At 42.7% G+C, this 26,408-nt stretch overlaps 1 protein-coding gene across 1 annotated transcript in view; it reads left to right on the plus strand.

Annotated features, from left to right (window-relative positions):
- Positions 1–26,408, plus strand: part of wwox (WW domain containing oxidoreductase) — a 134,711-nt gene that overhangs the window by 45,124 nt on the left and 63,179 nt on the right. Inside the window, exon 8 of the mRNA XM_078256798.1 lies at positions 3,262–3,526. Coding sequence (XP_078112924.1) covers positions 3,262–3,526 — 265 coding nt within the window. The remainder of the gene's footprint in view (positions 1–3,261; positions 3,527–26,408) is intronic.

The raw sequence follows: 26,408 nt of genomic DNA on the forward strand, positions 1-26,408 counted from the left end.
TTTGAATCCTGCATTCTTTACATCCATGTATGGGCCATTGCTGCGTATGTTGGCGTGTTACTGACTGAGTTGTAGATCAGTGGAATAGTGTGAAAACCATTGGTAGGACTGTGTAACGCATCATCCAAATGCACATGTGCGTCCGTAAAGAAACTGCTCCATAGTGTTACTAGAGGTAAAAAAAAAAAATTCCACAGGGTTACACAAAGTTACCCTATTTTTCAGTTTTGAGTAAATCTTGTTCTTTCCTTCTCATAGTAGATCATCTTGGGTTTCTTTTTTATGGCTTTGGGTTTGGAAATTTACTGAGGATGATACAGCATTTGCAATATATATTAAGAAAAAATGCCTCAGCTAGGCTGTTTAATACAAAGTATTAAACCCTCACCACTTGCAACAATTTATTTTCCTAAATTTGAGATAAGCTGTCACTGGAAACCATAGACAGACATGAACTGAGCTAAACAGTCCTTTGAGGGTGTGTTGAACAATGTCGCTCGCTCCCCCGCTTTCAAGGCAGATCTGGAATTTGTGATTATTGCTAACAAATACAATTGACTTGAGTTTACTTGACTACACACCACCCCAAATATTAGTTTTTATTTTGAAATTCTTAGTGATGGAAATCATTTAACCTAGTTAACCCTCCAGTCAACTAGTCGTTTCCGTAAACACAGTTTTATTTATTTTTTAATAGATTTATTTTTATTTTTATACAGATCAGCACAGTACCACACAATTCTGGCATCTTCAGTTTTCTAGAAAATATACTTTCATATTAGTACTGCTTTCTGTGACTGTAAAAAGCTGATGTGACAACAGGTTGCCATAATGGAACTCCCCCCCGCTGAAGGATTGGGAATGTTGTTCAAAGTGAGCACCACACTGCTGTTTCCCATGTCTTCCCAACATTTACAGTTAAGCCATATTTAAGTCAACAACTCTTCAACTCCAGTCATGCAGTTAACTACGCTACATTGGGGAGTTCACTACAAACTGATAACTCAGACTTAATGCATATTGTCAAACATGACAGCCTCACTCACTGAAAACTCATTTCCCTCCACACGCTGTCACTATGAATTAAACGTATCATCAACATGATGGATGGACTTATCAGCTAAAATTAACTTTGATCAAGTATCTGCTCCTTTCTGTCTGACCCCCTGACTCAGCCCCTTTCTCTCTCCTCTCCCTCCTTCTGCCATCTATTGTTTTTCAAGTCTATCTTTTTTGGTAACTCCACTCCATAGGCGTCTGTTTTTCCTGTCATTCAGTAGACAGGCATGATGTCTTGCAGTGATCTGTGAGCCCAAGCCCTGAGCCATGTGTTTCAGAGTCAGTGTGTGTGTGTGTGTGTGTGTGTGTGTGTGTGTGTGTGTGTGTGCGTAACATTGATCCAGTCCTCAGTCAGTCAGACGGCCAAGCAGAGTGATTGATCGGAGCTCGGCAGAGTGACCTGAGACAAGGAGAACATACGCAGAGTTATTCTAGCAGATCAAACAGCAGCACTATTACAGGAGCCCTCGTATGAGTTATGTTATACAGACTGTCATGCATGAGAGGACAGGAGCAGCGGAAGGGATGGTTTGACACTCAGATTCACTTGTGGTCACACTGCTATTTCGTGCTTTAGGAAAAGTAATGAGTAAGAGAGAGAGTAGTAAAAGCTTATTGAAAGAAAGCATGTCATAAAGGGAGTATTGACAGAATATGATTGATGCAAGACACAGTAAGAACAGTGAGGTCACGTAAGTTTTGGTGGTGTGAAAACTGTCTGGCTGCTATTGGAACGGAGTGTACGATTTATACGTATCGCAAGGCCAAAAATGGTCAGGTATTCTCTTCACTCTTTGCCCTACAGCTCCCTCTCTCCTTCCCTGCCTCCCCAACACATACACTCACCTTTCCTTCTCTCCTCTACAAGCAGCAGTGGCTTTAACCCCTTCAAAGAGGGCTTAGGCTGGACCAGAGAGAGTCAGTTACACACCGACACAGACTAGAGGGAAGGGAAGAAGGAGCGGAAATAGACAATATCTCATATTACATCTTCCATTCTGTCCACCTCATTCCAGACCTATATTACATCTATTGAAGTCGCTCCCTTTTTTGTTTGTGTTATTTTCAGTTTCTGCTGATTTCCCGTTTATTCACTTAGCCTCCCCTCACAAGCAGTGTGTGACCCCTGACCTGGCAGCATATTGTATTCCCTAAGCCCCTTGTCCATTGGTAAAGCATTGACCTATAAGGGACAGGGGTGGGAGAGATGAACACACGGGTAATGGCTGGACACTTTATCAGTTTCCACCACGGGGGCTTACTGTGGAATTGGCCCCATACAGGTTTACTTTGCCCTAGTACTGCATCAGATCTGGTCAAACAAGGGGAGATAATATCCTTAATGAAATTACCTCTGAGAGATCTAAGCTGCAGCTCTGGCTCCATACTTTTATGTGCAGACAAGATATTTTAGTTCACCAAAATCTGTATTTATTTTTATTATTCAAGTTTGTGTGAATCATCTTGCAGGGTAATTCATTGATTGTAATATTACTGTAACACCACATTCAGTTGTAACTGGGGAACTGCATTTGCTGCTCAATCAATTGATTTATCAACCTCTACTTGCTAAAGTAGTTATGAAGTTGCAGCACATGAAATGAAAAGCCTGCAGATGTTGTAATTTAGCCAAGCAAGGATGTTGCGGAAGGCGACAGTAAACAAGAGGCAGCGAGCTTGTAAAATCACAACAAGGAAACCAGGTGACATTTTGATTGGTTGTTTTCTAATGACTGGATTAATATGTAGGATGTGTTCCACTGGTTTGGAGCCTATGTCTCTTCCTCCCACACATACACAAACGCACACAACACACAGGGAGTGTAGCTTTCGTGCCCGTGTATTGTGATGTTATTGCGTGACTGCATAATAACACAACGAGTAGTGTAATGTTTAAGGGGCCTTGTCAAACATCTGGACTTTAACAGCTCTGTCGCAGGCAATTAAAGAACATCATGTCATGTCTTTGATTTGTATGCAGCCAGCGCCACACATCTGCCAGTAGAAAACACACACACACACACACACACACACACACACACACACACACACACACACACACTCACTCACTCACTCACTCACTCACTCACTCACTCACTCACACACTCTCTCTCTCTCTCTCACACTCTCTCTCTCTCTCTCTCTCTCTCTCTCTCTCTCTCTCTCTCTCTAACTACTCTCTTATTCTGGACTATGTTTCAGGTTCACAGACCTGTTAGACTCATGTGCCAAGGTGGACTTGGCCCTGCTGTCTCCCACAAAGAAGGAGTACTGGTCAATGCTGGCTTACAATCGAGCCAAACTCTGCAACGTCCTCTTCAGCAAAGAGCTCCACCGCCGCCTCTCGCCGCACGGTGTCACCTCCAACGCGGTGCATCCTGGGAACATGATGTACACCTCCATTCACCGGAGCTGGTGGCTGATGACCTTTCTCTTCTCTCTGGCCAGACCTTTCACCAAGTCTATGGTAAGGGACAAAACCAGTCTGAATCATGCATAACCTTGTGACTGCACAAACCGTAGCACGACCTGACTGATGGCCACCAAAAACACTTTTAATTACCAACATCGGTTAGTAACCACCATAATGGATTGGTTAACTTTTCTGGTGTAACGTAATTTCACCAGAGTTGCTCTGTATCTTGTTGTACTTTTCTACATGGAAAGAAAGTCAGTGAATCCACCACACTTTGTTACTATCTTCTTGTTCTGACTCTGAAGTGTCCCTAACTGACTCTATATTTGTCTTGGCACGTTCCTGGGAGAAAGGAGAGGAAAAGGATGGAGAGGGGCTGATCTGCTGAGTGCTGAGGGCTTAGGGAGAGAGTCTGGGTTTCACAGATAGAGAGATAGTCTGTGGTTTGTTTTCCTCTTCCTCCTGTCACTGTTTATTTAACTCAGAGAGGCAGTTCCCCTATCCTCTCACAAGGGTAGGCGATATTCCAGATCCTGTGTACCGCAACTATTAGGTTACAGTAAATGCACTGAACAAACTCAAGTCTCTACTCCTATGCAGGCATGTACTCCGGAGGACTGAGATAATAAGCTCTCTGTCAAATATGTTTTTACCATCTAGCCCATTCCCATCAGGAGAATCTATTACCAGATATTTTCAGATGCATTATCTTAAGTTCTGAGTCATATTAGCAGGCTGACTCAACTTTATTTTTCAAAGACCTTTCTGAGAGCAGAGCTAGAGTAAAGACGTTATGTCCTCACAGGCTGTTTTAGAGAAATACAAAGAAAGGAGGCCAGGTGCTGTGCAGGAGGGATCTGTGTTTTGTATCTGTTTACACGTTTCATTTTGAACGATAAAACTACATGCCCCTCAGAGAATTGACACTCCAATGTGAAGCGGGTGGGAGTTAGCGTGCCCCTGTGACCCTGGGAGTGTTATTGGGTTAACAGCTCCTGGTAGGGTCTTCCTTTGGCATACTGGCCCATGCAAGAGGCTTGGGACACAGAATGCCATTCTCTGGTGGGGAAGGAGCCGAAGGTGGTGCGGGAGATACAGCTGTATCAAGTATGTGTAGTTGGGCTCACCTCTACACACAGCGGTGGCTCTGACTAGAACCAAACCACTGCATACAGGATGTACCTTCTCCTGTTAAGGAGTTACCCAGGGAGATGTACAAAGCTGAGAAGCATTGGTTTGACATTTTCCTCTGAATTGAGAGTGTGGCCTGTGTTTGGCGAAGACTGGAGGCCTCCCTGTTTATTATGCCTATCCACTGAACACTACTTTAGAGTATCCAGCTTTCTCGTAGTCTCTGCTTGTGGTCACAGGCAGGGCATGGGGTCTCTATAAGGGTGTTGGGGCTTCACTTTAATGCTCACCTGGCCAATCATGGAGAAACCTCAGGAGAGAGGTGATTGGGAGGAACAGCCGGCCTGATCTGAACCTGAGGGGTGTTTTTGTTATTGGACTTCTGTGCCAGTTACACACTGCCAATTGTACCTCAATGACCACAGAATGTTTACCCAAATGCGGATGTGCACTTGAAGAATTTTTTCATTTGCTACAACAGTTTTGTTAAAGAATGTTTGCATTGTACAGTACCTATATCTACAGTACAATACTGCTGTCAATGGCATCCAATTATATCATAATATATTACTAATACTGCGAAGGTTTCCTCTCAAGGCAATAACCTCTGTAGTACATCTCAGAGTGGCAACTATTGTGAGTGTGCATCTGCTGTGGGTGTACAATAAATGACAGCATGGAAGTGTTCATAGCACACGTGTGTGCTTATAGGGTGATGTAGGGTGCCTGAGGTTAACGTCCTCACACACCTTGGATATGAACGATAAAATCCAACACAATGATTTATCTTAGTCTATATTGTGTCCTCTGCTCTGTAAGACTTTTCAATTGATAGCATCCCTCTACCCTTTAGGCTCCATATCCTCCTAATATATGCTTTAGTTTGACTATTACATCTTTCCATTAGCTACTCTTCATACTTTATCAATTTAGTGTTTGCACTGAAGGGAAAATGTGATGTGTTGAAAGGCAGCGTGTTGGAGTTTTAGTGAAGCGTTATTCTGATCCATCATGTTTGACAGACACAAGGCCTCAGGCCGTCATTTGTCTCTCCTCCTTCTGACATAGGATGAGAGATGAGAGGAACTGCTCCTCAGCACCTTTCGCAAAATGCCAAGCTAACCATTTCCTCAATTTGACTATTTCTGTCACAAAACACTCTTTTTTTCACCCCTCCCTCTTTACGTTCTGTAACATTTGTCTTAGCTCTTTTCATCATTTCCTGTCTTGTTTCAATTTCAAACCTGGTCTGTGTCAATTTTAGCTGGACTAAAATTTAGATAGAAGTGTACCCTAGAGTGGAAGACTTTTGAAGACTTTTGTGTTCTTTGTGTGTCTAAGAGAAGAGTGTGTTGACGTTTTGGGTATGAGCGCACAGATGCAATTAGCAGAGCGGTTTTTCCTCCAGAACGGTGCTATGGCTTTTCTACACGTGGTTAATTACACGTAGTGTAGATGTTAGTAAATATTAAAGGACAAAGGTAGAGCTAGTAATTAAATTCTGGTGTGCTGACACAGCGATTAGCTAAAACTCATGTCTGATAAAGGCCACACACACACACACACACACACACACACACACACACACACACACACACACACACACACACACACACACACACACACACACACAGATACAGAGGCACACCCTTAAGCTGAGCATTTGCTCTTATTTAAATCTCGGGTTGATAAGGCCCCTGAAAGTGTATCCTCTTTAAAATCCCACTCCTCACTCCTTCTGCCCCCACATTAAGGGCTTAATAAAACAGTGATATTATTTCAGTTATTGGTTGCAGGGATATGAAGATGGTATCGCTTTAATTGCTTGCGTACGCTTGCGGGATCCATGGAGATTGTTCTGGGATGCAAACATAAGCAGAATGTCGACTCCAAAAAACAATCACAGAGCCCTTGTGTGTGTTCTTGCACAAATAACCAGCCTCTCATTTAAAACACAGGTTTGATTTATAGGAGCACAGGTGGAGTGATATACAGTTGCCCTACACGAGGAGAAACACACACATGGACAAGCACACACACACACACACACACACACACACACACACACACACACACACACACACACACACACACACACATGAATTCACAACACCTGGAGCTACACGTGGTCCTAAATCTTTAATTTTTATTGTTAAGTAAAGGCGAGGAAATGTCATGTCAGGCCATAAGCTCTGCAGTTGGTCATACCATCATGCTTTCCTCCCTCATTCATTGTGCTTCATGCTCTCTTATTTTGTCAGCGCTTCACTTTTACCCTTCACTTTTATCTTTTTTGCTACTGCATTTTGCTTGCATATTACCAAAAACATATTTTGACTTCCTCAATTTTGCATCCTTTGTGTTGTGGATTCTACTTAAGGAAAAGAAACTTCTCTATTAGCAGGGAGCACAGCCCACTCTGCTATTGATGTACAGAGCTGATTCCATTTTGCTGAGTTGAGAAAGGCATCTATAAAGAGCCATGACATTTTAATCAGCCAAACTATCTCTCACTAACATCATGTTCCCCTCCCCGCGCCTTGATCTACTTATCAGAGATTGTGCGACCAGGCCTGTAACTCCTGTTTCTTTAATTCAGCGTGTTTAGAGTGGGAGTTTTCCCTGTGTCCTTTGCTGTGATTATCAGCGTCGAATGATCTGGCCTGCAGTGGTGTGTACTGTATGTGTATGTGAAAAAAAAAAAAAAAACAGTGGTTATCACAATTCTGTGTAATGCTCAAAATTTGATTGACACAGATTTTGTTTGATTTATTTGATCTAGGATAGTACGTCAGGATAGGATTTCGGGCCTTTAACTATGTACAGTATATGCTGTAAAACTTATTAGACAGTACACTTTGAATCAAAACTCGCACACTTTAATAGCACAGAATGAAATTCAGTGACGGTTGCAGTTATTAGTTGGGCTGTAACCTTTGTGAAGTTGTCACCGTCTTGTAACGCTGACCCTGTGACATTTTGTTGACTGACTGATTGCTCCCTCAAGAACAGTGTACCCTCAGGCTCTGAGCAGCTGTGCTCAGCCTATACCCATCAAATCTATACCTTAACTATAGGCACAGACAGTGCTGAGCTGAATGGAGATCAGTGTGGGCAGTGGCTCCAGTCATCATCCTCTATAATGGATAGAAAGAGGGGAGGGAGGTGTTGTGGGCACAGGCCTAAGAGGCTCCGCTGGTCCAATCAGACACCTCAGTTCCCCTAGGGGACGGTTTCATCAGCGCTCTTGCCTAGTCCCATGCTTCTTAGCGTTTTAGCATGATTATTTTACCCAGGATCCTGCCTCGGGCACCAGGCCACCTTTTTACATATGCACAGGCTGAACTTTTGACCAGGCACCAGCAGTCAGGACTGTATTAGAGAAACGGTTGTTCAGTCAGGAGAAGTGGGACCTCCAGTGCCTCCTCTGCTGAGCCTTGCCTACTGTAACCAGGAGCTCAGGGGTTAACCCCAGAGACAGGTCCTGCAACGACGATGTCAGCATTACCATATAACAGACGTACAGTGTTTGGGTGGTAGGCGCTGTTTGTGAGCACAGCAGCCACTTTTACATCAGTGTTCTTTATCAGTTTCTCTCCTGCAGACAGACATAAGGTCAGGTGCTCTATCTGCTGTCTGGTGTGGCACACAGACGCAGTGGCTCTGCTGCACACCCAGGCAACCTGTGTGTGTGTGTGTGTGTGTGTGTGTGTGTGTGTGTGTGTGTGTGTGTGTGTGTTCCGGTGTTGTGTGTGGTGCTCAACCATGTGGAAAGAAAGAGGAGCAGAGGTCCCAATCTCCCTGCCAGCTCCCCCACCCCCCACCCCTCCCGCTCTCCTCTGTGGGGTTAGATGAGCTGCCAGGCCCTTGTAATAGAGTCCTCTTGGATGATTAGGAGCTACACAGGAGGGGGGTCAGCTCCAGCCTGACTGGAGACACTGTGTAGGTTTCTCCACAGTGGTGTAGACAGAATATTACACATTATGCCAATTGGTATGAGGTGCACATACTCGGAGTGAACCTCTCTGATGATGCATCAATTTCCTTTTTGAGGCTATGTTTTAGATCATTTTTGAGGAACTAGATACAAACGAACGTGATATTCCAGCCAGACATTCCCTGCTGTGCTGCTGCACTGTGTATGGAAGGGAGAGAGACATGGAGGGGAGAGAGAGACAGAGGGGGAGAGAGAGACGCATAGGGAGAGAAAGATGTGTTGGTGTGGGGATGGATAAAAGCATACAATCCCATTTGGCTGTATTGACATGTGTGTTCCTGCCCAATCCTGTTACTGGGATTATTGTCCACGGAGATACCATTTCATTAAAGAAAACACACACACACACACACACACACACACACACACACACACACACACACACACACACACACACACACAGTGGGTGAACAGAGATGGCCTGAGGCCTGGTTATGTGGTCCATTGCACAGGGAAACTGTGTAAATGGTTTATTGTGGATGAGTTGATGTGATGGAGAGCGTGTCTGGATCAATAAAGAACCAATCAAATGCTGACAGTCTGCTACTGTATGCAGTCAGTCATTCACCCCTCCTGCCTGAGTACAGTTATACAACATGAGTGTGAAGGAGGTATGAACAATATCTGTGTTCAAAGCAGAAGTTTAAAAAACAAGTCATTTTTAAACAATCAAACGTCTACTACTTTAATTTTGTATAGCTGCTTAATGCTACATAGTGATAGTTGATAATGTTGTTTTTTCTAAACACATTTGTGCACATTCGTTTTTTACCTCTTTATAAGATGTATTTCTGTGACGGACTATAATAGTTTTGTTTGTGAAGAAACATTACTTAAAGCCTCAACCACATCCTCCCTGCTCCTCCAGCTCCAGACACCTCAGGGAGGCCATTAGGACGTCTCCCCAGCCTGAGTCTGGGCTGAGCCTGAGCTGAGGCTGGGCTAAATTACCCCAGAGCCACAGGTCAGAGCCAGCTAGACCCTCATTGCCAAGGGACTCTCTCTCTCTAATAGAAGGGATCAGAACAGGCCAAAGAGCCAGAAACTGACCTGGCCAGAGAGACATCCTTACTCACTTACCCTCTACTCTTCCACATTGCCTCCTTCACCCTCCATCTCTCTTACCTTTAGAGCTTCAGAGCTTTTCTCCTGTGACCCTCAGAGAGGAGAAAAATGTAACCCCCCCCCCACACACACACACACACACACACACACACACACACTCGACACACACAAACACACGCACCACTCCCTTCCCTCTTTGTTGTGACATGGAGCTGATGGACTATTTTTCAAATTGATTTCAAAAATGTACATAAGCAGCCGATCCCCTAGCCCAGATTACCTATTGATTTTTAATATGAAAAGCTCATTATATAAGCAGGAACTGCAACACAAAAAGCTAGCCAACCTTTGCATAAATCCTTTAATTGAATTTCCAGAGCCCGTGGTTCTACATTTTTTAATTAAATCCATTTCTTTTTTTAAGGGTTGCTGTGTAATTTGCATGCTGTGAAGTGGGTGCTGTCCCAGATAAAGTGCCATTGATCCTTATTAAGGCTCACCTCTGGGCTCGCTGAAAACCAACCGCAGAAATTAAATGTGCTCATGGTGCATACACTTATTGCCCGCATGATAGGATTAGAGGCAGAGGGAGCGAGAGAGAGAGAGAGAGAAGGGGGGAGATAGAGATGGAGAAAGGAGTGATGGGGTAAGGGTGGGGGGGCTTCTTATTAATAGTTGTTCATATTAATGTAATATTTCACCTTTTCATCCTCTGGGGTGAGATTGTGAAGAGCTTGTTTATAAATACATGGGTCCAGGTATTGTTTGGGTTTCTCATCAAACACACTGTGGTCTGATGTGTTGGGGTGTCACGGGGTGCTGTGATTTCACAGTTTGATGGTAGCATTCAAAACTGTCACAACACTGACGGATATTACCCCATGTTTACACGTTTTACTGAAAAACATGCACCCCTTTCTATTTCGTTTCAAATGAGGACAAATGCTCCTGATCGTATGATTGTGTGTAAATGAATCCAATGATCATATCTCTCGTTGATCTTCAGGAGGTCATGGTCTGCAATCGTTCTAAGTAGAGGGTGTTGAACTACCTATTTAGATTAAATGATACTTAATTTTCTTGTCCTTACCCTACTTAGCATCATGTAACCGAGAGTGTGTGAGAAGTGATTTTTATCCTGCATTTGTGCTGTGTGATAGCTGGTAAAGCAGGCCTCTCCTTCCTTGTCTTCCTGTGTGGCTATATGCAGACGGTGGAGTAAATCAATAGGGATTAGCCTGTGACCCCAGCCACATACTTATAGCCCAGTCCTCGCTGCTCACACATCTCTCATCAGTTTCACTTAAACACTGCACCTCACTCAATAAGGCACCACATGCTAATTCATTTCAAAGATGGAGAGGCTCCTATCGCAGACCTCGCTTTTACACACACACACACACACACACACACACACACACACACACACACACACACACACACACACACACACACACACACACACACACACATTATATTAAAACAATAGTCACTACATTTTCCATGTTACTTTGTATATACAGTATACACATAGTGAGGCAATTAGATTAGGACTGCAACTAATTATTATTTTCATTATTGATTAGTCTTCTTATTATGTACTGTACCTGATTAATCAATTCATTGTTTGGTCAAAAAAATTTTTTTTTACATTACATATAATGATTGCCCAACCAACAGTCCAAAATCCAAAGATTCTCAGTTTAGTATAATAGACAAATAAGAAAACTACCCCCAATATTCACATTGAAGATGCTGGAATCTGTAAAAGAATTACTTCAGATATCAAAATTGTTGCTGATTCATGTCGATCAACTAATCAAGATAAAAAAAAAAAAATGTAGACATTCAAAAGGGAAATACAAAAATAGGAAGATGGAATAAAGTCCAAATACACTGCTAGACACCAAGAGAAGTGAGTGAGAAAAAGGTTTGTTTTGATTTAGGTAAACTGACCCTTCAAGTGCTGGGATCTTCTTGTAGGCAGGGGCGTAGCACAAAATTCTGGGCCCTGTAGAAAGGCATTTTCTATGGGCCCCTCCCCGCAGCCACAGCTATTCATTCTAGCATCTTTTTGGGCCCTCCTCACATGAGGGCCCTGGGTACTCAGTCCCCTTTTTCCCCCCAGTCTGACGCCCCTGATTGTAGGTTTTCACATGAGTCTAAAATGGCTAAAAATGGCTGTCCCACAAGAAATGTCTGACGATGAAATATAAGTTTATTTTAGTCAGTTCATTTTTCCTTTAGATAGAGAGAAGATAAGAAAGGAGAAAAAAAAGACCAAATACCTAATTCAGTCTGTAAAAGTTCCTTAATTGTGGGGGATGTTGGGGATGTTTGACTTTCTCTTATGCACAAACACACACGCTTGCATTCTCTCCTTTTGTCTGTCTCCCTCTTGAAATATTGACATCGGCTGACTGATTGGTCTGATGTCTCTCTATCTTTTGTGTACATGTCCATGTGAAGCACGCACATATGCAAGTGTGTGTGTGTGTGTGTGTGTTGAGCAGTGCAGTGCAGTGTCAGCAGCATGTGCTGCAAGTATTGACCCAGGCCTGTCCTCTGCTCTGACTGGCTCTTGTCCCTAACTTGTCATCCTCTCTCTCTCTCTCTCTCTCTCTCTCTCTCTCTCTCTCTCTCTCTTTCTCTTTCTCTCTCTCTCTCTTGCGCTCTCTCTCTCTCTGTCTTTCTCTCTCTCTGTCTCACTCTCTCTCTCTTTCTCTCCGTCTCTCTCTCTCTCTCTTACTCTCGTCTCTCTCTCTCTCTCTCTCTCTCTCTCTCTCTCTCCGTCTCTCTCTCTCTCTTTCTCTCCGTCTCTCTCTCTCTCTCTCTGGTGGTTGATCTCCTTGTGAATTGATCAATGTTTTGCCACTTTTTAAACAGTCATTGTTCATTTTTAATTTGCTAGCCTGTATTTAACAAAATCAGCATTGCATTAAAAACTTTTTAACTGTGCATTAAAGCACATTAATCTGATAGGGGTTAGATATGTGAATGATCTCAGTGATGCACACACTAGTACCTGTGAGCTCGGCAATGCTTTTAACCCACAAACCGGTTCACACAATGCTCATCACTGAGTGATGGCAGAAGGTCAAATCACACACAGAGGAGGGTGTCCTTTTCTCCTGGGACAAACCTAAATATGAAGAATGTTTCACCTCTCATTCCCCTGATTGTATAAACAGACTGATGATTAATTTCCTGTATTTTGCCTTTTTTTTTTTCTATCAACACATTTTTTGCATTCTATAATCCCCCCATCACTTATACCACTTTCTCTTTGACACTTTTTTTAAAAAATTTTTTAGTGCATCTCTCTCTCTCTATCTCTCTCTCTCTCTCTCTCTCTCTCTCTCTCTCTCTCTCTCTCTCAGGTGGGTAGAAACAGCTACTCACTGATGTGTGTGTGAGGGTTCTGGCCAGAAACAAAAGGCTTTGATTTCCCTCATTTCATTTCATAATACAATCAATCAGTCTAAAACAGCTTGGTTCCTTTTCTGTCCTCCCCTAACCAACCAACCATACATATTTACACACACACACACACACACACACACACACACACACACACACACACACACACACACACACACACACACACACACACACACACACACACACGGAGCGCCTCCTAAATGAATGTGGAGCAGGTTGTTCCAGTAGTGGGGACCCCCCCCCCACCCACCCACCCACCCTGGGGTTAGACCACTCTATGTGTTATTGATTGCATTGCTGTTGCATGTTGTGCTCAATCATGTGTTCCATGCGTCTGCAGTTGTCCTCTCCCACCTGGCCCATTAGATTAGGCTAATGCATTCAACCATTGATTAGTCATTACACTCAGACCTGATCAGCCAATCGCCTACCTGGTTTGACTCTACTTGACCTGTGTACCCTGGCTCTCGTGTCACCTCTCCAGCTCTAACATGTTAAACACACACACACACACACACACACACACACACACACACACACACACACACACACACATTCACACACACACACACACACGCAGCTCACAGCTCTATCTGATGTGTACCATGTCGGGGGGTTATCGTAGGTGCGGGTTCAGCTGGGTTCACTACCTGTATGATATTCAATACTGATAGCATTTCCACGCATTTCCTAATCACATGCATCAGAGAGCTATAGATTGTATCATCGAGCATGGAACTGTTGAACCTGTCATTGATCTCCAGATTTTCCATGAATGAACGTGTTGATTGGCGTGCATAAGAGCTCCTTACGGAAGTCACGGTGAAGCCATGATGTATGAAAGGTTTTTGAGTGTTTTCATTTCTTTCTCAAAACCCATTCCTCCATGTTCCTCCGCGTACATAAACCTGTCCCTGCGGTAACAGAATGTAAGTACATTGAGGTACTTGTATTATACTTGAGGATTTCTATTTTATGCTACTTTAAATGTTACTTCACTACTTTTATCTGACAGCTACAGTTAATTTGCAGTTGAAGACTTTACATACACTATATGTGATCAGCAAATGATGAATTGTTATAGATCAAATTAACATTGACAGTTTAAAAAAAGTATAAAAATTGATGAAGCAGAACCAAATTATCAAAATCTTTTACCAAGCATAGGCTACTTTTTTTTTTTGTCGTCTACATTACCTACAATGAAATGCGACTGTTGACAATGAGTCATAGTCTTTTTGTGTTATGCTAGTAGCAGCTAAAGCAGAGATGAGGAGCAGGCTACAGAGGTCTGGCAACCTCACTTCTTTCTTACTCCACTCCCCAAGATGTTTCTCATTTTCAAAATGTCAGACTTCGCTTAGCTCGCTGTGAAACCGTAAAAGGCTTCATGCAACTTTTTTCACATATGTAGTATTTCACAAGACCCGTAAACACTTTTATGTGCTAAATCGGTGCACTTCTCCTTAAAAAGGAGCTTTACCATAACCTGCTACAACATAAAATGCTGCTTACAGTACATGCATTAATGCATAAATAAAAATAAATCAAATAATATAATATGTAATATAGGTTTTTTTTTATTTATTTTTTTATAAATTGTATGTCTACTGCAATCACATGATAGATAGATAGATAGATAGATACTTTTATTGATCCCCAAGGCGAAATTCAAGGTCCCAGTAGCTTACAGACATCACACACAACATACACATACATCATAACAGGATGTTAAAATAACAAACAAATCCATATGAATAATATGGATAATAAAAGATACTGAATAAACTAAATAAAAAATCCACATGAATGTACTAAGGATATATATATATATATATATATATATATATATATATATATATATATATATCCTGTATGACCAAACCAGCATTTCCAAATCTATACACTGTAGACTAGAAGAAGAAATTGTGTATCTTTGGCTATGCCTGTCCATCCAATGTCAAGACTCTCACCTTGACAGTTGTGCTTAAGAAATAATACGTGCCCCTCTCCTACCACTCCCATCCTCCTTACTTGCTCTTTTCTGTCTTTCCCCGCTCTCTACAGTATTGAGTCAGTCTGTGAGGAATGGCTGTTTTAAGAACAGTCCCATTGATGTGTGTGTGTGTGTGTGTGTGTGTGTGTGTGTGTGTGTGTGTGTGTGTGTGTGTGTGCGCTCTATGCTTCACATTGCGCGCGCGCAATGTGAAGCATAGAGCTGAATGATTGGGGATAGATGCCCTCATTGGATATGAGCTGGCTACTCCGTGGCTCTGCATTAAATTTGTATTGAATAGGAAATTAATGATTGGATAATTTTATTGATGTTTCTTGGTATTGAACATATAAACAAAATGCTCTTTTGAAGCATTGTGTGAGTGTTGCACCCCGAGGGGAGGGAGTGCTCCCAGTTGTGCTTAAGAAAGAATAAGTCCATGTTGAGTCCATAGTGTATTGGAAAAGAGAGCGAATGGATCGATGGGGACTTGGTGCTTGAGACACACTTTAATTGTATTATTTTCTTTCAGATTTCTGCCCTCCCATATCCATCTCAACGCAGCAGTGACAGATTTGATATGTATTGCCGATATTGTCATGAAGACAGATTTAGATTTATTGAACAGTTTCAAAAAGGAATTTGTTCTGCTTTTATCAGCAGAGCCATATGGAGCGTAAGGGGTTGTAGTTATAGTGTGTTGTTCGACAAAAGAACTGCCTTTTTATGTTTTCAGTAATTTATTTTGTAAGTGCTCTGATGCCTTTTTGTGTACGTTAAATCAATGCTGTACCGCTGCTGCTTGGAAGTCTTCCGAATCAAACGCGTACAACTTTCTCAAAGTGGAGATGGACTGATTCTTTCGCTGTGAGTCGGATGGGAACAGATCAAAGAGATGAGAGATGGCGAGACTCTGAGTGGAGGAAACTTGTTTAATTAAAATGAAGCGATGAAGTGGGGATAGAGGGATGTTCTTTGATGCGTGTTCCGGATGCACTGTATACGTTATGCAGTTATTACACGCAATTTTTGTTTAAAAGATTCCAGCAGAGGGTGGGACAGTAGGAGGTGTTGCAGACGCAGGGAAGGAGAGAAGGAAGGAGTGAGCTTGATGAAGTTTCTGATTATCCCACCTCCTCTGGCACAGGGAAGAATTACTGAATGCCATTTGGGTCAGTGCTCTTTATGGAACTACATTTATGAAATACACCTCTCCCCCTCTTTCTTCCTCTCTTTTCGTCTCTCCCTCTCTGTATCTTTCCCTTCCACCCTCCCTCTCCTCTAATTGGAGATGCAATAAAGGTGTGTGGGGTCAGTGGTTCTTCAAGGTGAGGCCGCATGTGTGTCTCACACTAATGTTCTCCTTCAGACACACGTGCTAACCGACGGAGGAGTAGTGCCATTTTCTGCCGTGCTCACAGAAACCACAGGCCTAAAACTTCAACTTAACTCACACCGCTCACCTATTCTGTTATAACTTTCTTTCAGTAGTATATGGCTCTATCAGTCGGCAGCTCCGTGCTTCCTGCCCTGCCCTTCTCTCTCAACTCTGCTCCATGTCCTTGTGCCAGCCTGTTAAGCCAGAGGGCAAGCTGTGGGTGAATCAGAGACAGAGCTGTGCCAACACACCCAGCGGTTGAGGCCCTGCCAAAGGTGCCAAGGCTCGAGAGAGAGAGAGAGAGAGAGAGAGAGAGAGAGAGAGAGAGAGAGAGAGAGAGAGAGAGAGAGAGAGAGAGAGAGAGAGAGAGAGAGAGAGAGAGAGAGAGAGAGAGGGTGGGGGAAAGGAGGATGTGAGGTGGGGGAGAGAATTTGGAGTGATTGGAAGTGACTGAAAAAAAATCAGAAAGAAACAAAACAAAACAAAAAAAAAAAAACTCAGCTGAGAGTTTTGGTGTGAACTTTTTTTTAATTAAAGAGATTATATTACAAGAAGGAAAAGAGAATGACATTTTTTTCTGTAATTTCTCCCCCTGATTGTGTTTTTTTGTGTTGAAGATCCAGAGCTGTTGCAAAGCCACAAGTTCACAATGAAGTACAAGCTCTTTGTCTGAGGTGTGCACTAAATCTTAGTACCATTTTAGGCCAGTAGGGGTCATTGTAGTTCAACTGACTGAGCAGAACGAGCCAATGTGAAGGTAGAAGCTGTGGGACAGACAGCTGTGGTTCATTTGCTCTTGAGTCACAACTCTGTTATCAGAGGCTTTTCTGAATGTATGGAATTACAATTCTGCATGTATTAAAATAACAACATATTTTCTAATTCTAATTCTATTCTACTTTTTTTTCTTTTTTTTTAATTCTTTTTGTTGCATATATTTAATAGCTGGTGTCCTTTGCAGGAGGCCTTGAGTCATTTAGGTAGGCTTGATGCACAGTGCACCACTCACTGAAGTAAGGATGCTAATGCAACAGAGCTTAGTGGGTCTTTTGTCTCATGTAATTCCTCATGATTCCTCGTTATGCTTTAACACAAAGGACCAAAAGTGCAAGGCGAGTAAGATCAGGTTTACACTTGTGAATAAACACCGCACCACCCTCTGCTTCACCTGCCGGTTTAGCCTAATTGATTTAGCACTTGGGCTGATAATTTAATGTCCAGGATGAAGAAGGCTTTGCAAAGTCTTTGCCTCCAGGTATTGTTTGAGACACCATTGTTGAGGAAATAATTGCAGAGCCTGTCCTCTTTAAAAGGCTGCCTCTTTTACCAGGGCTGTTGGAGTGCTGAGGAGAGACAAACTCTTTCTTTCTTTCTTTCTTTCTTTCTTTCTTTCTTTCTTTCTTTCTTTCTTTCTTTCTTTCTTTCTTTCTTTGTTCCTCTCTGCATGTCTATTCATATGTTTTAACTTCTTACAGTCACACAACTCGCATCTCTAGCTGTAGAGACTTTTTAAAAATGTGTTAAGATGGATCTAGTCCTTTTTTTTTGTCAGCACTCAAAGACAATCTTATTATTTTGTTAATTCTGAAAAGGGCAACAGAGGTGACCGGGACCTTGAAGGTTTTTGAGGTGTAATAAATGTCTCTAATTCTGTATTTGTTGAATCTCAACACTATGCTCATTAAAACTCTTGTTCTCCACCCTTAATTTGTGTATACAAATTAAGCATACCACCACTGCCATTGACCTCCAGTAGATGAATATTAGATGAAGCAGCAGCCAATATGTGAATAGCTGAGTTCAGAATGGCAACGATTTTAATGGCAGCGAGCAGCCATTAACCGTATATCTGAAAATAGACAGAGGATTTTCCATAGATCATTAATGACGGGAAATCTATCCCTCTTTCTCTTCCTCCGTACTTCAATATATATCTACTTTTTCTATTTTTCTACCTTTACTATATTTCACCCATGTCAATGTTTTACTTGTGCACAGTATAGTTCAGCTTCAGCTCACTGCTAATGTCCACACAGAGGCTTTCTTCAGAGACAGAGGCCTTTCAGGGCTCGCTATTAAAATGCACCAGATATTTGAATAGAGCCCACTAATGTCTGTTTAGTATATAATCCACGTCCCCTCCTCCCATATTCCTTGTTATTCTAGTTTAGTGCTGTAATCAAGCAGGGCTTGCCAATAAAGTTTATTGTACGGAGCTAAGTGTCAATATCACACACACACCCAGGGCAGAGAGGTCCCTTTAATTAGAATAGGAGAGAGGAGGGTGTGTGTGTGTGTGTGTGTGTGTGTGTGTGTGTGTGTGTATACCTATATGTGTGTTAGTGCATGTGTTTGTATGTATGTTTGGATTTTTGTTGATTTTAACCATCAGAGACTGTAAATGCCATTCAGCGTTAACCGCAGGCCTGTTCTTTGTTAAAGTGACAATGTGCGTCTGAATAAAAAATGTGATGCTGGAAAAGAAATATAAGTGTGACACCAACATCAAAAATTTCACTGCTTTTATGAACAAATCAATTCTAGTTTTACATGACTATCGGGCCTAGATGTTTTTAATCTATGTTGAGTCTGAACAAACAATAATCCCCGCTATATGAAGTATTGATTAGACCTACTCCCTCTCTGTGTGGCTTTATAAAAGGTACAATTGTGAAGGTCTTTGATGGTATACCTGACGGGAGAAAACTTTCACAACTCCTGTGTGCCAGCTCCAGGTGAGAACAGGCACTCTTTTTATTTTTTCCTTTATTACAGATGAGCCACATTCAAGGTATTTATCAACCTTTTATTTAGGCTTCTCTGGAATATTACAATGAAAAATGTGGACATTTAATTCAGCGTAATTAATTCTTTTAGATTCTGTGAGTGGAAACCAGTTTTAATTTTTCCCTCCGGCTTTATCTTTCTCTCTCCACTCTTTCCTATTAGGCCACTTACAAACAGCCTGGTTAATATGTAGAATCATATTACTGATATGAATTCTTTGATAAAAGACAATTTGAGGCAAGGGCAAAATTGAAAACACTTCCCACTCCTAAACACACAGTCCCACAGTGGTGAGGGGCGGGCTGGCAGCTTCAATCAAATAGTAAAACACAAAACCATTTCCCATTACAATGCAAAGAGATTAAAGACAGATTAAACGTCCTGTATGGGAGCCGGGGCTCATGCCAACCGCCGATAGCTGTGCAGTCTGACGGGGAGAGGAGAGGGGAAGACGAGGAGATGGTGACAGAGGAAAGGAGAGGAGAAGAGAGGAGAGAAAAGAAGGGAACAGAGGGGTAAATGCGCGATGAGGTGAGGGAGAGCAGATGGAGGAGTAATTTGCGTGGGATGTGGTAGATGGGGGAAACATGGCTGTGTGTCAGTGCTGAGCGATGCCTCCCGTTCTAGAAGAAATCAATTTAGGGCGGGACGGGGACGCCGTGCATACAATAATTGAATATTACTGCTTACTATCTCCTTCACATGCAACTACTCTGCTCGGCACTGTGAACTGTATGGAGAAGTGAATCAGGCGTTGGAGCGGGAGATAGGGGTTAGGGCAAAAATATTGAAGAGGCTCAAGTACTGTGCAGATAATAAGTTGATACTCCAAGTAATCTCTTCAAGTTAGTTCATGATTGAGAAGTGGAACTGTATCAGTGTGTGTGTGTGTGTGTATATATCCATCAGATTCTCTGCCTGCCCACCCTCTCTCTTCTCTCTCCCCGTCCATCATTCTGTACGTCTGTCCTGTCCTGTCCTGTCCTGTCCTGTCTGTGTGAATCTGGACCCTGACCTATCAGATCCGTCAATCCTGTCTGGGCCACATGGCATGATCAATAATCACAACTGTTAATCAATGAGCTTTTAAATAAGCATTGACCCGGCTTACAAGGTTAGCCTCGTTTATTGGTTTACATTAAGCTAAGTAACACAATCAACTGGTCATAAGAGCAGATATGTCTTCAAAGGATTAAGAGAAGTTGTTTTAGCTGTATTGCAAGTTTCTCATCTCGCAATCTGCATGCAAGGTGGTTATTTGAAAAAAAAAGTATAAATTAGGCTCTTTACTCTCATGTGGGCTCTCATCTTCTCATTGAGAAAAGTACATATTGGCATATACATATATACCACTACATATTGTACAACAGTCTGCTTGGGAGCGTTATGTGGAATTTCATGTTCTGGTTGGCATTATTTGTTTTTCTTCATTATAGTCACTATATGCTAAAGTGCACTGTGTTTAATATAGTGATCCTGTAAAAAGCCCTGCAGAAAGTCTGTTTGGCACTGTATGTGTCTGCAAAGAATGCGCTTGCATGGCATTTTTCACTTGTTGACTTTGAGCGTTCGGCATTAAAAACCCCAAAACAAAACAGAAAACAACATGTCCACCTGTGATTAAATGGCAAACAAGTTTTCTATTACTGTGTCTCACAATTAGTCTTGAATTGATTAAATCAAATGTAATTCAATCTTTAATTTGTGCCTTATTTCCACATGGTTCCTCTGTACAAACGCTCATTAATTCTTTGAAATGATATCAGACTGCTCTGTTGTACTATCATTTAATCATCTCTGAACATAATAATCATCCATATATCATAACGGATGATCAGGAAACATTTAATTAGGATAATTACTCATTAATCCACCGAAGGAGCTTTTATAGAAGGTGCCTCGCAGATTCTTTGCACGGAGGAGTGTGTGCACATGCATTTTGTCTAGTGTGTACATATGCATGTGGCATGGTCGCAGTAATATTCGTCACTGTCTGATTTACTGTAGTAAGGTTGCCTTAGGATGCTGCGATCCACTGCATTTGTCTCCATTTCCTAATGGTATTTCAACAGCTTCTACACCATCGGCCATTTCTCATTTTAATGACTGGAGAAATGACTGTGTGAGTGTGTGTGTGTGTTTATGCACATGTATGTTTTTCTTATTTCAGCGGGATACAAAGATAGAGCTCAGCTACCTGGGCTGATGTTTGTAATGACAAAACAACATCAACAATATTTCTTTGGTTGAGTAGTGGGAGTTGTGATTGATGTGGTAGCGACTGGTGGCTATTGAAGTACTGTTACACTGGTGACGTGATTGAAATTGGGTTTCTCTTCTACCCCCCACACACACACACACACACACACACACACACACACACACACTCGAACACAGAGATGGTTCCTACAAGATCTGACAATTACAAGAGGGGCTTTTAATCAATCTGGAATGCAGCTTGGAGGGGCGAGTGATGGCAGGGGAGGAGGAAAAGGAGTGATTACTCCCTCTCAATCTTTCTCTCTCTTCCTTCTTCTGTATCTCTCTCTTCCTCACTTTAGCTTTTTTTATGTGGTTCATCCCCTGTGATTTCAGCCACAGACTATTTAAACAACCCCTCTCCTCACTTCCCTCTCTTTCTTCTCCTGTTTTTTCCCCTCCCTCCTAGCACGTCATGTTTGACTATTAGCTGACATGCACACAGGGAGCATCGCTCATCTCCCCAATTTCTCCTCCTCTTGCCTTGCTCCCACCCCTCTCCTCTCGTCCTCCTTCTCACTTCTTTCTCCTGCTCCATGTATAACTATTAGCAGACATGCTCTCAGGGAGTCTGATGAATATTTTAGCAGCCGCAGGGAGGGGCTCCGATCCTCCTCCTCAGCTTCCAACACAACTAATGGACCAGAGTCAGTGTTTTCCTTCACACAACTTTACATTGTGCTCTAGGTTTCTGCACTGCACTTGAGCACAAACTGTGACATTAGACTGTGTCTTGTCTGGTTTGTCCAGGTTGTAATAGACTAGGCTTGCAGCGAGGGGCTGGGCTAGGAAGACTAGGCTCAATTGGACTGTAGCTGGACTCTGTTGTACATGTTGAGGTGCAAGATCACAGAAACATTTTCACAACCTTTTTAACACCTTTGACTCATTGTAACTCATCACAAAAATCTTTTTCTCAATTATTTCCCTCTTTAATATTTTCATCTTACTAAAGGTTTGTGGTTTTGTGAAGGGAAACTATAGTTAGACTTTACTCCTGGCTTTCTGTATGAGGTGATGTAGTCAGTGTAGGAATAAGTACCAAGTTCTGGACAGCACACCTTCTGTCCCCCAACAAATCAGACACTTTCTCTATTTTACATAAAACCATAGCAATTAAAAAAAACCAAACAGAGTTTTTACATTCTTCTGCTCCATCTTATTATGTTGTTTCTAATTTTTAATCTGTTGCTGTTTTCTAGGCATAATTTTTATTGTGTTTTATATTTGTTGCCATAAAGGGAAATATGTTCTGCTTTTGATTTAACGTCATTACTTTTGTTGGGACAAAATTTGAAGACTCTTTCTGACATTTTCCAGATTAAACCATTTAATCAAGAAAAAGTAATTGGCAGATTAATCGATAATCAGAATTACCGTCAGTTGCAGCCCTTACCTTCAGTCTGTTTTCACTTTAATAGCTTTAATAGCTCCATTTGAACTAGTGTGAGTGTAGTAAACACACCTGCTGTCTTTGTAACACATCTCTTACCACAGCAACATACACTTGCACTCTTCTCACTGAACTATCTGCCATGTCCAGCTGATGTTGCACACAATTAGCCACACGACTGGCAAATAAATGACATTGGTATGTAAATGTATGAGTGTGTGATTGTGTTTGACTGCACTGGACTGTAAGTCTCCTCATTTGTCTCCAGTATGTTCTGGACTGTAAGTGAGTTTTTTTTTGAAAAGCACATTTCTGCCACTGAATATTCAGTAAAACCAACTCAACACACTCATACAGTACAGTATCTCCTTTCACCCCCATTATCCTTTCACTTGTCTTTCTCCCTGCTTCACGTCCCTTTCTTCCCTTCACACCTTCCGTGTCTTGTCTCTCTGTGTGGTACAGTACGCACTGTGTGTGTGGGTGCCTTTACTGTGTGTGTGTGTGTGTGTGTGTGTGTGTGTGTGTGTGTGTGTGTGTGTGTGTGCGCACGCTAATCTTTAGATGAGGGGCTGGTGGTTAAATCATGATGCATAGTCCAGGGCTGCTCTGGCCACTGTCATTAATCAGTACAGGGGCGGGGGACGTATCTGCTTTTTATCCATCTCTTAAATCAGTCACTGCAGCTATCGGCAGCCCTCCCTTCTCTCTCCCCCTCTTCTCCCCTATGTATCCTCCCTCTCCCCCCGGCCCCCTCTCCCCCCACGGGCTGCTGATTGAAGTGGCATTGTTTGGGAGACAAGCGGCGCTCAATCAATAGGCAGTCTCACTAAATTACCGTTTGCATGAAAAATGAAGGGCCGCCAAACCTGACTCCATTCAGCTGGGGATGTGCTGTGTGTGTTGTGTGCAGATTGGTGCGAGAGATAGAAATGTGTGCATGGGACGCACTGTAGGGAAGAGAACAGTGTGTGTGTGTGTGTGTGTGTGTGTGTGTGTGTGTGTGTGTGTGTGTGTTTGTCAGGGGACAGAGAAGACAAAGTGGGAAAGTAATGAGAGCAGGGTGTGCGTCTTTCTCTGCTACAGTGTAAAATCTTTGGAAGACCACCTACAACTGTGTAGGGATGCAGGAGAAACAGGAGCTCAGGGTTTCCTGGTCATGTATTGATCAGAGCTTGTTAAGGACTACTGCCGTGGGCCGACACCGTGACCCTCACCCTTCCCCTTCACCCTTCAACTTTACCTCTCACCCTGACCCCTGACTGACCTGCTCCATCTACTTCTTCTTTTATCTTCAACCTCTTCTCCGCTTTGCTCAGAGGAATCCAGGATGGATGGATTTTTATTTTATTTTTATGTGGTGGAGTGAACACGATCTGCTGTCGAAAAAATGAACTCTCCCGGCGTGCAGTGTGTGTGTTTGTGTGTAGGTTTGGATGGCCGAGGTAGGCTGAAGTGAGGTCTTAGCCTCTCTGCCTGTTTGTGCTCCGCCCTGACCTCCGGCTATTAATCATCTCTAGATCTGTGTTTACCCTCAGTTCAGCTCTCCAGCACACAGGCACCTAGAGGGGCAATTAGAGAGGAACCGCCGCCCCAGAGCAGAGGATTGCCCCCCTCCTCTAGTCACACGCAGACACACATACACAAACACACACATACACAGAGCGAGCCTCTGAGAAGCAGCACCAAGCCTCACCCAGAGAGCCAGCTATACTGTTTTTATTTACTTTAAAAGCATCCTGCTGTTAATACAAGTGGCATATTACAGTGCTGCCATCAGATTTGTATGGGAGAGAGTTTGCGCGTCTCTTTGTTCAAGCGTGCTATGTATGTGTGTGCGTGTACGCGTATGTGTCTCCCACCCCCACAGGGCATACCAAACATGCATTAGTATAAGTTGCGCAGGCTGAGTCTCATCCAGTGTACATATGGTAATGGATGGTGTGTGTGGAACATGTCAGCCACCTCATCATGTAAAAGCCTTCGTCTACAGGAGGGAGCATAGAGGGCTGGCAGGTAGGCATTAGGCAATATAATGGCCTCTATTTTTACACTGTGGAACACAGTTGAAGAGGCGACGCTTATGAAGCTTTCAAAAAAGCAGACACGCGGGTGGGTGCGGTGTTATAAGTGGGTAAGTGAGAGAATAAAACTGCTTTTCAAATGGCCTGACTGTTGGACCCGTTTGTCTGTACCAGAGTGTCTCCGAACAAGTGCACACATGGGTGTTTTTGTTTATGCGTGTGCACATATTTGTTCCGCATAATAATTCATTACATTTATATATAGCATATTTGTTTTATTTATTTATTAACGAAGCCAATAATGAGCAGTCCAGTGGTGATGTGAGATCCATGTTGTTTTTATGGCTCAGATTGATCCGAGGAGTAGAGAGACAGAGGCTTTTTAATGACCTGCTCTGATCTCTCACCATCTGGATTGTAGTGCTTCTGACTGAAATATTGCCTCGTCTACTTTAGAGCAAAACCAGCCTCCGTGATCTTAAGCAGACCAAGTATTGATAAGAATGATTCGTGTGATTCTCAGTGTCTCAAGGCATCATCCTTTAGTCATTTCTTTAAATGCCAACTGAACTTTTCCACGGACTTTTGTAATTAGTTTTAGTGCCTACCTACATTCTCATACACTCACATCCCTTCACCCATGTCTGCAGTTGGAGGTAGTGTCCCAGGGTCTTGTGCTGAGTGGTTGCAGGCCTGCCCTGGGCCCAGGGAGGTAGTTAATCTCTGTGTGTATGACATGTGTGAGCTCAGGGTATTGTACTGTATGTTTCCCTCTCACTCAGCTGTACTTAATGTAGCCCATAAAGGCTACACAACAATAAGCTACGCCTGGCACTCAGGCCACCATTCGGCACTACACTAGCCCGCTGAGCAGGATAAATGACTCCTATAAACCTGTCACACACATACATACACACACACACACACACACACACACACACACACACACACACACACAGGAGCGTGTACAGACTATAGAAAGTCATCTCCCTGGCTGTGAAGGATCTGCTGCGGTTCTCAGTGCGGTTGTGTGAAGTTTGTTTCACTCTGTGCGGTGTACGGTAATAACCAGAGCGCTGCTCGTAAAAATCTGAGGTAAGACATATGGACGGAAAAGGCTTCTTGTTATCTGGAATCCCCACCCTCAAAGATATTAATGGAGGCATAGCATTCATGTGATGGTTCCATTATGCATTTGGGCCTCAGTCCCAATTGATGCCATCCCTTTCTATTCCTTCACCTCGGCCCAGTGTTTAATCAGTGGCTGAAGACAGATCCAACTTCCCTAATGTCCTGGCCCTCCCTCTGCATCTCACCCAAGAAGACTGATCTACATTAAGAGGGGATAAAATAGCCCTTCCATGTGATGGCTAGCCACAGTGTTCGTAAATGAATGCCATTTAAAACCCATAAAACTGTTATTCTGCATAATACCTTATGAATATATGTGTGTGTATGAGAA

The sequence above is a fragment of the Sander vitreus genome, chromosome 8 (assembly GCF_031162955.1).
Source record: "Sander vitreus isolate 19-12246 chromosome 8, sanVit1, whole genome shotgun sequence".
NCBI lineage: Eukaryota > Metazoa > Chordata > Actinopteri > Perciformes > Percidae > Sander > Sander vitreus.